The following is a 10675-nucleotide window of genomic DNA, read 5'->3' as shown; positions in this document are numbered from 1 at the left end:
CTTGAGCTTGGCCACGCTTAGGCATGCTCATGACAAACCCTTAGGCACCTAACCTCGCGTGCTCCATGGTGTGAGGCCATACCCACCAGTGCCTAGTGGCGGGGGGTCAATGGTCTCTGTAACCATGTTGTAGGGGGGATGCATGCATTATTGGTTTAGCTTGGGCAAGCTATCGCAACGCGGATGGTGTTAGTTTCACCCATTGCTGGGCGAAGCAAGTCCCATGGCGACCATCAAGCCTCTACGTGATGATAACCTATCCTTGCAGGTACGTGGTTTAGTAGTGTTGTCCTTCACACCCAGCGGTGTGAACTTGACGCCACTCGATGCTTCCTCATGCACAGCAGGCCTTGCGAGTCGTTGTGGGGTATGTTTGGTGGTGTTGCAATCAAGTGTACGTGATAGTGTGCGAGTGGTGGCAGGGTTGCATGGCTTTGCAGGATCCATGCTCGCGTGCTCTCAATCAGCATTGTTCCAAGTGTTGCTCGAACGCAATTCAAGTCCTTGTGCTGTATACCTGCCTTGAAGGCACTCGTCCCTCTAGCAGATTCGTTCCTAGTCGACGCTCCTCACGAGGTGTCGGCAGGACCTTGAAGTCATCCTAATGTCCCACGCATGCCTCGCGGCCTCCATGTTGCTGCTGTGGACCACGTAAGCATGCTCATGGCCTCGGATGTAGAATATCATGTGGGTTTGGGGCCTCTAGCCCCTTTTTCCAATGTACCAAGTGAGTGTCATCGCTTTACCCCGAACGATCGCCGTGCTCGTTCATGCCCTTCCTTACCCTCGAGCTAGCCAGGGCCTCCGGGCAGCATCGACATCGACGAGGAATGCTACCTGGTTGATCCTGCCAGTGGTCATATGCTTGTCTTAAAGATTAAGCCATGCATGTGTAAGTATGAATGACTTCAGACTGTGAAACTGTGAATGGCTCATTAAATCAGTTATAGTTTATTTGATGGTACTTGCTACTCGGATAACCATAATAATTCTAGAGCTAATATGTGTAACAAACCCTGACTTCTAGAAGGGATGCATTTATTAGATAAAAAGGCTGACACGGGCTCTGCTCGTTGCTCTACTGATTCATGATAACTCGACGGATTGCACGACTATCGTGTCGGCAACGCATCATTCAAATTTCTACCCTATCAACTTTTGATGGTAGTATAGTGGCCTACTATGGTAGTGACGGGTAACGGAGAATTAGGGTTCAATTCTAGAGAGGGAGCCTAAGAAACAGCTACCACATCAAAGGAGGCAACAGGTGCGCAAATTACCCAATCCTGACATGGGGAGGTGGTGATAATAAATAACAATACCGGGCTCTCACAAGTCTGGTACTTGGAATGAGTACAATCTAAATCCCTTAACGAGGATCCATTGAAGGGCAAGTTTGGTGCCAGTAGTCGCGGTAATTCCAGCTCTAATAACATATATTTAAGTTGTTGCAGTTTAAAAGCTCGTAGTTGAACCTTGGGTTGGGTAGAGTGGTCCGCCCCTAGTGTGCACCAGTCTGCTCGTCCCTTCTACCGGTGATGCGCTCCTAGCCTTAACTAGCCGGGTCGTGCCTCCGGTGTTGTTACTTTAAAGAAATTAGAGTGCTCAAAGAAAGCCTACACTCTGGATACATTAGCATGGGATAACATCATAGGATTTTGGTCCTATTCTATTAGCCTCCGGGATTGGAGTAATGATTAACATGGACAGTCGAGGGCATTCGTATTTCATAGTCAGAGGTGAAATTCTTGGATTTATGAAAGACGAACAACTGCAAAAGCATTTCCCAAAGATGTTTTCATTAATCAAGAACGAAATTTGGGGGCTCGAAGACGATCAAATACCGTCCTAGTCTCAACCATAAACGATGCCAACTAGGGATCGACAGATGTTACTTATAGGACTCCCTCAACACCTTATGAGAAATCAAAGTCTTTAGGTTTTGGGGGGAGTATGGTTGCAAGGCTAAAACTTAAAGGAATTGACAGAAGGGCACCACTAGAAGTAGAGCTTGCGGCTTAATTTGACTCAACACGAGGAAACTTACTAGGTCTAGACATAATAAGGATTGATAGACTGATAACTCTTTCTTAATTCTGTGGGTGGTGGTGCATGGCCGTTCTTAGTTAGTGGAGTGATTTGTCTGGTTAATTCCATTAATGAATAAGACCTCAGCCTGCTAACTAGCTATGCGGAGGTGACCCTTCGCGGCTAGCTTCTTAGGCCAAGGAAGTTTGAGGCAATAACAGGTCTATGATACCCTTAGATGTTCTGGGCCACACGTGCACTACATTGATGTATTCAACGAGTTTATAGCCTTGGCCGATAGGCCTGAGTAATCTTTGAAATTTCATTATGATGGGGATAGATCATTACAATTGTTGGTCTTCAACGAGGAATTCCTAGTAAGCGTGAGTCATCAACTTCGTTGACTACGTCCCTGCCCTTTGTACACACTGCCCGTTGCTCTTACCAGTTGAATGGTCCGGTGAAGTGTTCGAATTACGGCGGCTTGGGCAGTTTGCTGCCGGCTTTGTCGCGAGAAGTCCACTGAACCTTATCATTTAGAGGAAGGAGAAGTCGTAACAAGGTTTCCGTAGGTGAACCTGCGAAAGGATCATTATCCAAACCTACACAGCAGAATGACCCGTGAACTGGTGACAGTCAATAGAGGGTAGGCACCTTGCGTCTCTTGCCCACAAATTGAACCCTGGTGTAGAACGTGCTAAGGAAATCGAACCAATGGAACCACGCTGGAAGCCCTGGACACGGTGCGCCCTCAGTGTCGCCGTCTTATGAATTATTCAAAACGACTCTCGACAACGAATATCTAGGCTCTCATATCGATGAAGAACGTAGCGAAATGCAATACTTTGTGTAAATTGCAGAATCCCACAAATCATAGAGTTTTTGAATGCAAGTTGCGCCCGAAGCCATTTGGCCAAGGGCACGTTTGCTTAGGTGTCACGCATTGTTGCCCCCCCCCCCCCAATGCCAGTTTAGGCAAGGCAGAAGTTGGCCTCTTGTGCCGTCTGAGTGCACGATTAGCCCAAAAATGAGTCCTCGGTGACAAGCTTCACGACAATCGGTGGTTTTTTTACCCTTGTTCCCTATCGTACGTGCCCCATCATCCGAATGCGCTCTTACGACCCTTACGCGTCGCCCCGGCGGCGCTTCCAATGCGACCCTAGGTCAGGCGAGACTACCTGCTGAGTTTAAGCATATCAATAAGCGAAGGAAAAGAAACTTATAAGGATTCCCTTAGTAGTGGCGAATGAACCAGGAACAACCCAGCTTAAGAATCAGGCGCCCTCACGGGCGTCTCTGAATTATAGTATAGAGAAGCGTCCTTAGTGGCAAACCGGGCCTAAGTCCCTAGAGAACATCACAACAACCTAGGTTCTTGTTCCAACTGCCAACTATTTGTTAAAGCACTATTTTAGAGAATCATGGTAATATTAGAAGCACCTTATTTTGATGATTGTAATACTTATCCATGAGATTTTGTCAACTGGGTGAATGAGATGGAGTAATTCTTTGAGCAAACAAATTTTGCAGATTACAAAAAGGTTAGGTATGCCAAGTTGAAGTTAAGAGGTAAAGCACAAAGGTTTTGGGAGAATCTTGAATATTTCCACTATATGAGGTATGAACCTGCCATTAGTGTGTGGGAACATATGAAAGAAAAGCTTTGTGATGAGTATTTGTCACCATACTATCGAGCTAAGTATCTACCTCAATCTCAGTGTGGTACTTTTCAAGTTGAAGCAAATACGATGAATCCTTATCCTCATCCCATTCCATGTCCTCAATGCACTTTTGAACCATCTATCAAGGAATTATCTATCAAGGAATTAAAGGAATTATCTGTAAAACTCATGAAAGATGTTTAAGACAGGATTGCTCAGAAGAAGCAAAAGAAGACTCAATCCGATTCAATTGGGAAACCAAGGATAGTTGATCACAATGACCTTATTGCTGCCCCAATAGAAGACAACATTGATGATGATATCTTGGTCATGGAGAATCCTCTAGCAACACCAAAGCCTAATATTGACACAGATGTACATGCCTCGACAAGTGTTGTTTTAAAATGTGTGCAAGGAAATGAATCTATTAAAGAGCAGCAAGGTGAAGAGATGGTGTCTAAAGAGAGTATTACGTTAGAGAGTGCACATGATATGATATTGGAAGCTAATGAACCTACTTTTGATCAGCCTTCCATGGTGCATGAAGATAAGCAGTTTGCTAAAGTGGAGAAAGTGGATAACATAGTGTTTCCAATAGTTCAAGATAAGATTATATTGATTCCACACATTGATTTTGTTATTCCAGAAAAGTTTGACATGGTGGAATTCAAGGTTTTTCTTTTCTCTATGCTTCCTTGGGTGATTCCAAACTTGAAGCAAGTGTTACTTGTCAGCATCCTAATCCTTCAACACTTCAGAACTCGAGGTCGAGTTTTCTCCAACCAGAGGAGAATGATGCGGGAGATGCAATAAGATTATTATTTAGTATTATTTATGTTTGCAAGTCAATTGTATTTTTATGTTTTAGGTCCTATTAGTTTATTGGGCTATTAGTATTTTAATTTGGAAGCAAGGTTATTTTTGTTAGGGGTGTCTACGGGTCGGGTTTGTACCTAACCCGGACTCGTCCCAAAACTTTCTGTGGGTAAAAACGAAAATTGAAACCGATCCGAAATGCTAGTCGGATCTGGCGGTTCGGGTCTTGTCGATTTTCGGGTTGAACGATCGGGTTTTAGGTTGTATTGCCGGTGATGTATTTTGGCCGGATTTGTCGAGATCTAGCCAGATCATGACGAGATCGCGTCAGATCTCGACGAGATTGCACCGGATCTCGACAAGATCGCGCCAGATCACGACGAGATCGATCCGTATCTCAACGAGTTTTCATTAGATCTGGACTAGATCTCGACGAGTTCTCGCTGGATCTCATCCGATCTGATGGGTTTAAGTAAATTTTCGCCGGATAACTTCAAATATCATCAGATTTTGTACGTTTTCATCGAAGAACCTTCGAATATTGCCAGAAGTTTCTGGGTTTATGATTGGTTCAGGTTGCTCGGGTTCTGGGAGAGGAAACCCGCCAACCGACCCGAAGGCGTCGAGTTTTGAGGGCGGTGACCCGCAACCAACCGTCAGAGTGTCGATTCGGGCTTGGGCGGGTTACTCGGGTTGGTCGGGTATACGAGTTGGCTGGACAGTCCTAAGTTTTGTAATAAGGAAATTAGGGTTTTCTCGCCAATTAGAACTAGGGTTTAGCAATCTTTTATAAGCAACCTATTGTACTCCTTTAGGAGATAGTTGATATTTTGATAAATGAAAAAAATGGTCGGTTGGTCTCTTTTGGTTTGGTGCTGACTCCAAGTCTACCCTAGGTGCTGACTAGTGGTTTCCCTGCTTGGTGCTAACTCCAAGCAAGGCCTAGGTGCTGACTCCTAGGTCATATCCCTTTATTTTTTCGTTGTTTAATTTTGTTCTGGTTGTCCTACATCACTAGGTCCTCCAATTTTCGGTATTTTATATTCCAGCTCCAAATAGGACTCCAAATTTGCTTCTTTCCCTGATTTTGCCTGAGGTGCTTTTTTGTATTCGGTTCTTTATAGTGCTATTTTATTACAATTTGGATGTCATGGAGTCTAATTTGTGCTGATCAAATTGTTGGTGGGTTGATTACAATTTGGCATGTTTGATGCTTTGTTCTTTCTCTGACATAACAAAAGCTATTAAAATCTATAGGTATCAAGTTGCATCAACAAAGTTATGGATACATAGCTCTTAGTTTGTGTTCTTTGAATTGTGGTTTAGTTTTTTTTAGGGATAATTACACATAATCCACCTGTGGTTTGGGCGAAAATCACTTTGCCTACCCGTGGTTTGAAAAGGATCACTTAACCCACCTGAGGTATGTTTCTGTCACTCTCCGTAACCCACCTCGATCTTTACCGTTACAAAAACACATTTTAACCCCAAAACCGAACATAACGAGAATCAAAACACCCAAAACTCAAAAACTATTCGAGAGAGAAACCCAAGGTACGATCAGCTTGTTCTTCATGGTTTGGAGCGTCTGGAGCATCTAAAGGGGGAGAAAACACTTGTTTTGCATCATCGAAGCTAGGCAAGGTATATGTGACTGCTGTTCATCGCGACCCACCCACGTATTTGTGTCTGTTATTGATTTAGGGTTTCAGATTTTGTTCAAGTGCGAACTTACTGTATGAAATTCTAAATTTGTACTACCCAAGAATCGTGTTCTGTTAATATGTCTTCATCAAGTGGTAATTTCTCGGGTTCATGTGGACATATGTGAGCAGACTTGTGTTTTGAGAACAAGTTTAAGTTTGTACGATTTTGGGAGGAGGTTCTTGGGTTATAGCCGTTATAAGGTTGGTCCTAAGTGTACTTTCTTTGTTTGGCTTGATAACCCAACCTGTCCTCGTGGGAATGAAACTGCACCTTTGGCTCTAACGAAGATGTCTAGGTTTCAGAGTGCTCCCCTACTTTCCAATGAAAGGGAAAGGACAGCTCTGGAAATGGCAGAAGAAGCTAGGAAAATGGCAAAAAAGGCTCTTGAGTAGGAAGCCAAAGCCAAGGAGAGGGAGAGAAAGGCTCGAGCTGTCTGTGCAAAAGCTAAGGAAAAAGCTATGTTTGCTGAAGAGAAGTAGAGAATGTGGAAGTCTGCATGCATTTTGTCATGGATCTTTTTTGTTATTGTTATGTTCTTGTGTTTTGGCTCAATTGAGTTCTCTAGAGTGAAGAGACCTAGATTGTTGCCCTGAAGTAGTTAATTGATTAGTAGAGATAGTTATGGCAATGGTGTTAATGAATTTGAATTGTAATAGCACTAGCCTACTGATGTAATGTTTTGATGTGTCAATGAATGAAAAATTGGTCAATTATTCAGTATTTTGTGCATACCATAACAACCATTCAATGAAAGAAATATTGGTCATGCCACTAGTCTGTGGGCATATAATGAAAGAAGTATTGGTCAATTATCAATGACCTGTGCATACCATAACAACCATTCCACAATAAAAACTTCTATACACTATATTGGAAAAATATACTTGGACACAATTTGTAGTAGCAATAAATAAACTTCCGTATAATTTAGTTTGAACAAATAATGTCAATTATAAATGACTTGTGCATACCATAACAACCATTCTACAATAACAACTTCAATACAATTTATATTGGAAAAATATACTTGGACACAATCTGTAGTAGCAATAAATAAATTTCCATATAATTTAGTTTGAACAAATAATGTCAATTATCAATGACTTGTACATACCATAACAACCATTCCACAATAACAACTTCGATACAATCTATATTGAAAAAATCTACTTGGACACAATCTGTATTAGCAATAAATAAACTTTCATATAATCTAGTTTGGACAAATATTGTTCCATACAAATTGTAATACCACAACTTCCATATAACAACCTGGAGTGTATTGTCCTTAATTACAAAAAAGCACATTCCAAGGCCAGCTACATATATATATATATATATACACATATATACACATACATATTATTGCTCAAAACAAGGTGATTGTTTTTTACACTAATTGATAATTACAAAAAGCCAACAGTGGTCTTCACAAAAAAACAAAAAGGCCCACATGTTCCCACTAGCTTTACTCCCAATGCTGGCATGCGTACCTACTAGCTTCATTCATTTCTTGCCTTTACTCTTTCCTCTTTCCACCCACTAAATTCATTTTTATGGCCTTTGTGTAGCAAGCTGTCCTCTAGTCCTCACACCACTAGTGCTCTTATTTGCATGTGAAGGCTACAAAATAAAAAAAATAGATCCACTTGTTAAAAAATATTCTAGTCTACACAACCATCCAGGAAAGAGGTTAGTCAACCAAGTTACCTGTGAAGAACTTGGTAAGGTATCCTAAGTCTCCTTAGGTTTGTGAAACTCTGGCTGTGAGGAAGAGAACCATCCTGCTCTCTTGTGAGATGGCCTAACTTGATTTCCTTGCTGTAAGGATGAAGGTTGAGTGGCAGACATCATGTTATAGGTCTAGGTAGGCTGTTGGGATGGTGACTGGGGTGCAGGCTCAGGTGCAGATTTAGGTGCAGGCTCCCCTCCTCTTGCCTGCAACAAAACCCAGTTTCAATACAGTGTTTATTGTAAGTTTAAAAACAAGTTTTTTTTTTTTTTTTTCATTTAAATCCTAATTACTTACAGCCTTTTCTTTTGCAAGTCTCTGTCTCCTCTGCCATGGTGTCTCCCCAGTGATGCTAGCCTTGCACCCTCTTGAGTTATGCCCTTCCTTTTTGCATTTCTCACATCTTATAGGTCTGTTCAGCCTACTTGCTTTGTAAGGGTTCCTAGGCTCATTAGAAGCCCTCTTTCTTTGCTTGGGTGGTCTGCCTAGTGGTTTGTATATGTGAGGTGCTAGGGGAGCAGGCTGTCTAGTGTCAGCCCATTCTGACTGGCAAGGCATGGTAGGAAGTACCTCCTTGTATATCCCCATGTAAATTTCTTTGAAGTAGCATGGGTGGGTATACTCTTTTGGTGTCTCAATGTTTGTATAAATGGCTGTTATGACATGTTTGCAGGGAATGCCATTTAAGTCCTAAAACTTACAGCTACATGTCTTCTTCACCAAATCAACTACATGCCTTTCATACTGACTACCTACCTTATAAAGGAAACTCCCAGTTGGAGTAGCACTAAATGGCTTACTTTCAACCTTCAATTTCTCCAACCTATCTTGTATGCTTGGACACAACTTTTCAGCATACTTCTGTATCCTTTTCCTTTTTGTGTAAAGTTTAGTCATAAGTCTAACCCTAATCCACTCCAACATTGCCAAGATAGGCTTATCCCTAGACTTCAATATCATTGCATTAAAAGATTCACTCAAATTATTTACCAAACAATCTATTAAGGCCCTGGTACTGAAGTGTGACCTTGTCCACTATGCAGGTGCAATGTTTACAAGATACTCGTATGCCTTTTCATCCAAATCCCTTATGTACTGCATGCATCTCTCAAACTCCCTTACTGTTTTGATAGCAGCACACCTCCACAGTGCATCCTTCAGCTCTAATCCCTTGTGATGAACTTTGAAATTGTTGTAGATATGTTTCACACAATATTTATGCTCCACAGTAGGGAATAGTGTCTCTATTGTAGGTATAAGCCCCTGCAAATAAGCAAGCAAACAAACAAAACAAGTTAGTTCAGAAAACAAAGTAAACTATTCAAGTGTAACTGAACAAAACAAAACAAAACTTACATACCTTTTGCCTATCAGAAATGAAGACCAACTGAAGCTCCTTTGGCCTCCCTATATCATTAGCAAAAATTTTCAAAAACCGTATCCAAGACTCCCTGATTTCTTGTTCCACAACAGCCATGGCTACTGAAAAAATGTTGTCATTTGCATCCTTGGCAGTGGCAGATAAGATTTGCCCACCAAATCTGTGCTTTATGTGACAACCATCTAAACCTATAAATGGCCTGCATCCACCTAGAAATCCTACATTCTGAGCATTGAACCTAACATACATCCTCTTAAATTTTGGCTGGAAAGACTCATTAGCCATTTTTGTATACAGTATAACCCTACTCCCCTTGTCTACAGTGGTTATCATTTGTGCATAGTCCCTAAGGACACCATATTGCAGTTGCTCATCTCCATTGATCAAATCCTTTGCCTTTCTCTTTGACCTATACACTTATTTTACACTTAGGTCAACAGATAAATTTTGCATCACATGGTTATGTACACCACTCAGCTCCCAATTTGGATTTTTACTAAAATCCTCAATGAACCTTTTAGCAACATAAGCTGATGTTGCTTGACTATTTTTAAAAGACTTGGGGCAAGTACAGTCATCAGTCAAGGTCTTAATTTGAAATGTTAGCTGTCCACTTATTTGAGATGCATAACATCTTCACCCACACCCATTCTTGCAGTGAACTGATATCTTGGTCCTCTCATTAAGCTTGAATTTGATGTCAACAGGTTTTTTGACTGCATACTCCCTTAAAGCAGCTCTGAACACCTTTGCATTAGGAAACTTCATCTCCTTCTTCAGTACAGCATTTCTCATGTTATTCTTAGCATTAAACTTTACTTGCTCAGCTACTTGCTCATCATCAGACCCATCCATGCTTACCAGGTCATCCTCAAGAGTTGGCTCAATTCATTCAGGGTCTGCATGGAATACATTGCTTGATTCTAGGGCTGCGTGGGGTGCATTGCTTGATTCTGGGGCTGTGTGGGGTGCATTGCTTGATTTTGGGGCTGTATTGGGAGCAGAACCTTGTGGAGCTGAGTTTTGAGCAACAAATATATCATCACCAAAGTCATCCCCTTCTAGGCCTTCATTTAGCCAATCATCATCATCATCATCAAGCCCATCATCATCTCCTTCAACATTCTGCTCTTCATCTCTTGCACCAATCTCAACATCCTTAACATCTTCTCCATCATCATTCTCATCATCTTCATCATAATCACTATCCAAATCTATTTCATCCCTTACTGCATCACCACCTAAACCACTTACATCACCACCTGCATCACCACCTACACCATCTGCCACACCCCCAAGCCCATCACCACCTACACCACCATCTGCCACTCCCCCTCCATCAGGATACTC

The 10675-nt window shown here is 41.9% G+C and overlaps 1 protein-coding gene and 1 non-coding gene across 2 annotated transcripts; one reads left to right on the top strand and one right to left on the bottom strand.

Annotated features, from left to right (window-relative positions):
- Positions 1-2811: 2811 nt before the first annotated feature.
- LOC112025094 (5.8S ribosomal RNA) lies at positions 2812-2967 on the top strand. Its single transcript, XR_002884222.1, has one exon. It is a non-coding gene; the product is annotated as a 5.8S ribosomal RNA (ribosomal RNA).
- Positions 2968-8075: 5108 nt separating this feature from the next.
- On the bottom strand, positions 8076-10180 carry LOC112025084 (uncharacterized). Its single transcript, XM_024057750.1, has 6 exons — positions 9972-10180; positions 9305-9734; positions 9001-9207; positions 8646-8892; positions 8242-8597; positions 8076-8150 (listed from the first exon to the last, which is right to left on the bottom strand). The coding sequence occupies exons 1-6, from the start codon at positions 10178-10180 to the stop codon at positions 8076-8078; spliced, it is 1524 nt and encodes a 507-aa protein (XP_023913518.1).
- Between the last annotated feature and the right edge of the window lie 495 nt (positions 10181-10675).

This window comes from Quercus suber, unplaced genomic scaffold (assembly GCF_002906115.3).
Source record: "Quercus suber isolate HL8 unplaced genomic scaffold, Cork oak 2.0 scaffold_383, whole genome shotgun sequence".
Classification (NCBI taxonomy): Eukaryota; Viridiplantae; Streptophyta; class Magnoliopsida; order Fagales; family Fagaceae; genus Quercus; species Quercus suber.
The sequence above is the reverse complement of the archived record's forward strand: the minus strand, read 5'-3'. Positions and strand labels throughout refer to the sequence as shown.

Coding starts and splice junctions, on each gene's coding strand:
- LOC112025084 (XM_024057750.1), bottom strand. CDS start 10,180: ATGGATGGGTCTGATGATGAGCAAGTAGCTGAGCAAGTAAAGTTTAAT. Junction 9,735..9,971: donor TCAGTTCACTGCAAGAATGG/GTGTGGGTGAAG, acceptor ATAAGTGTATAG/GTCAAAGAGAAAGGCAAAGG. Junction 8,151..8,241: donor GACTTGCAAAAGAAAAGGCT/GTAAGTAATTAG, acceptor GTTTTGTTGCAG/GCAAGAGGAGGGGAGCCTGC.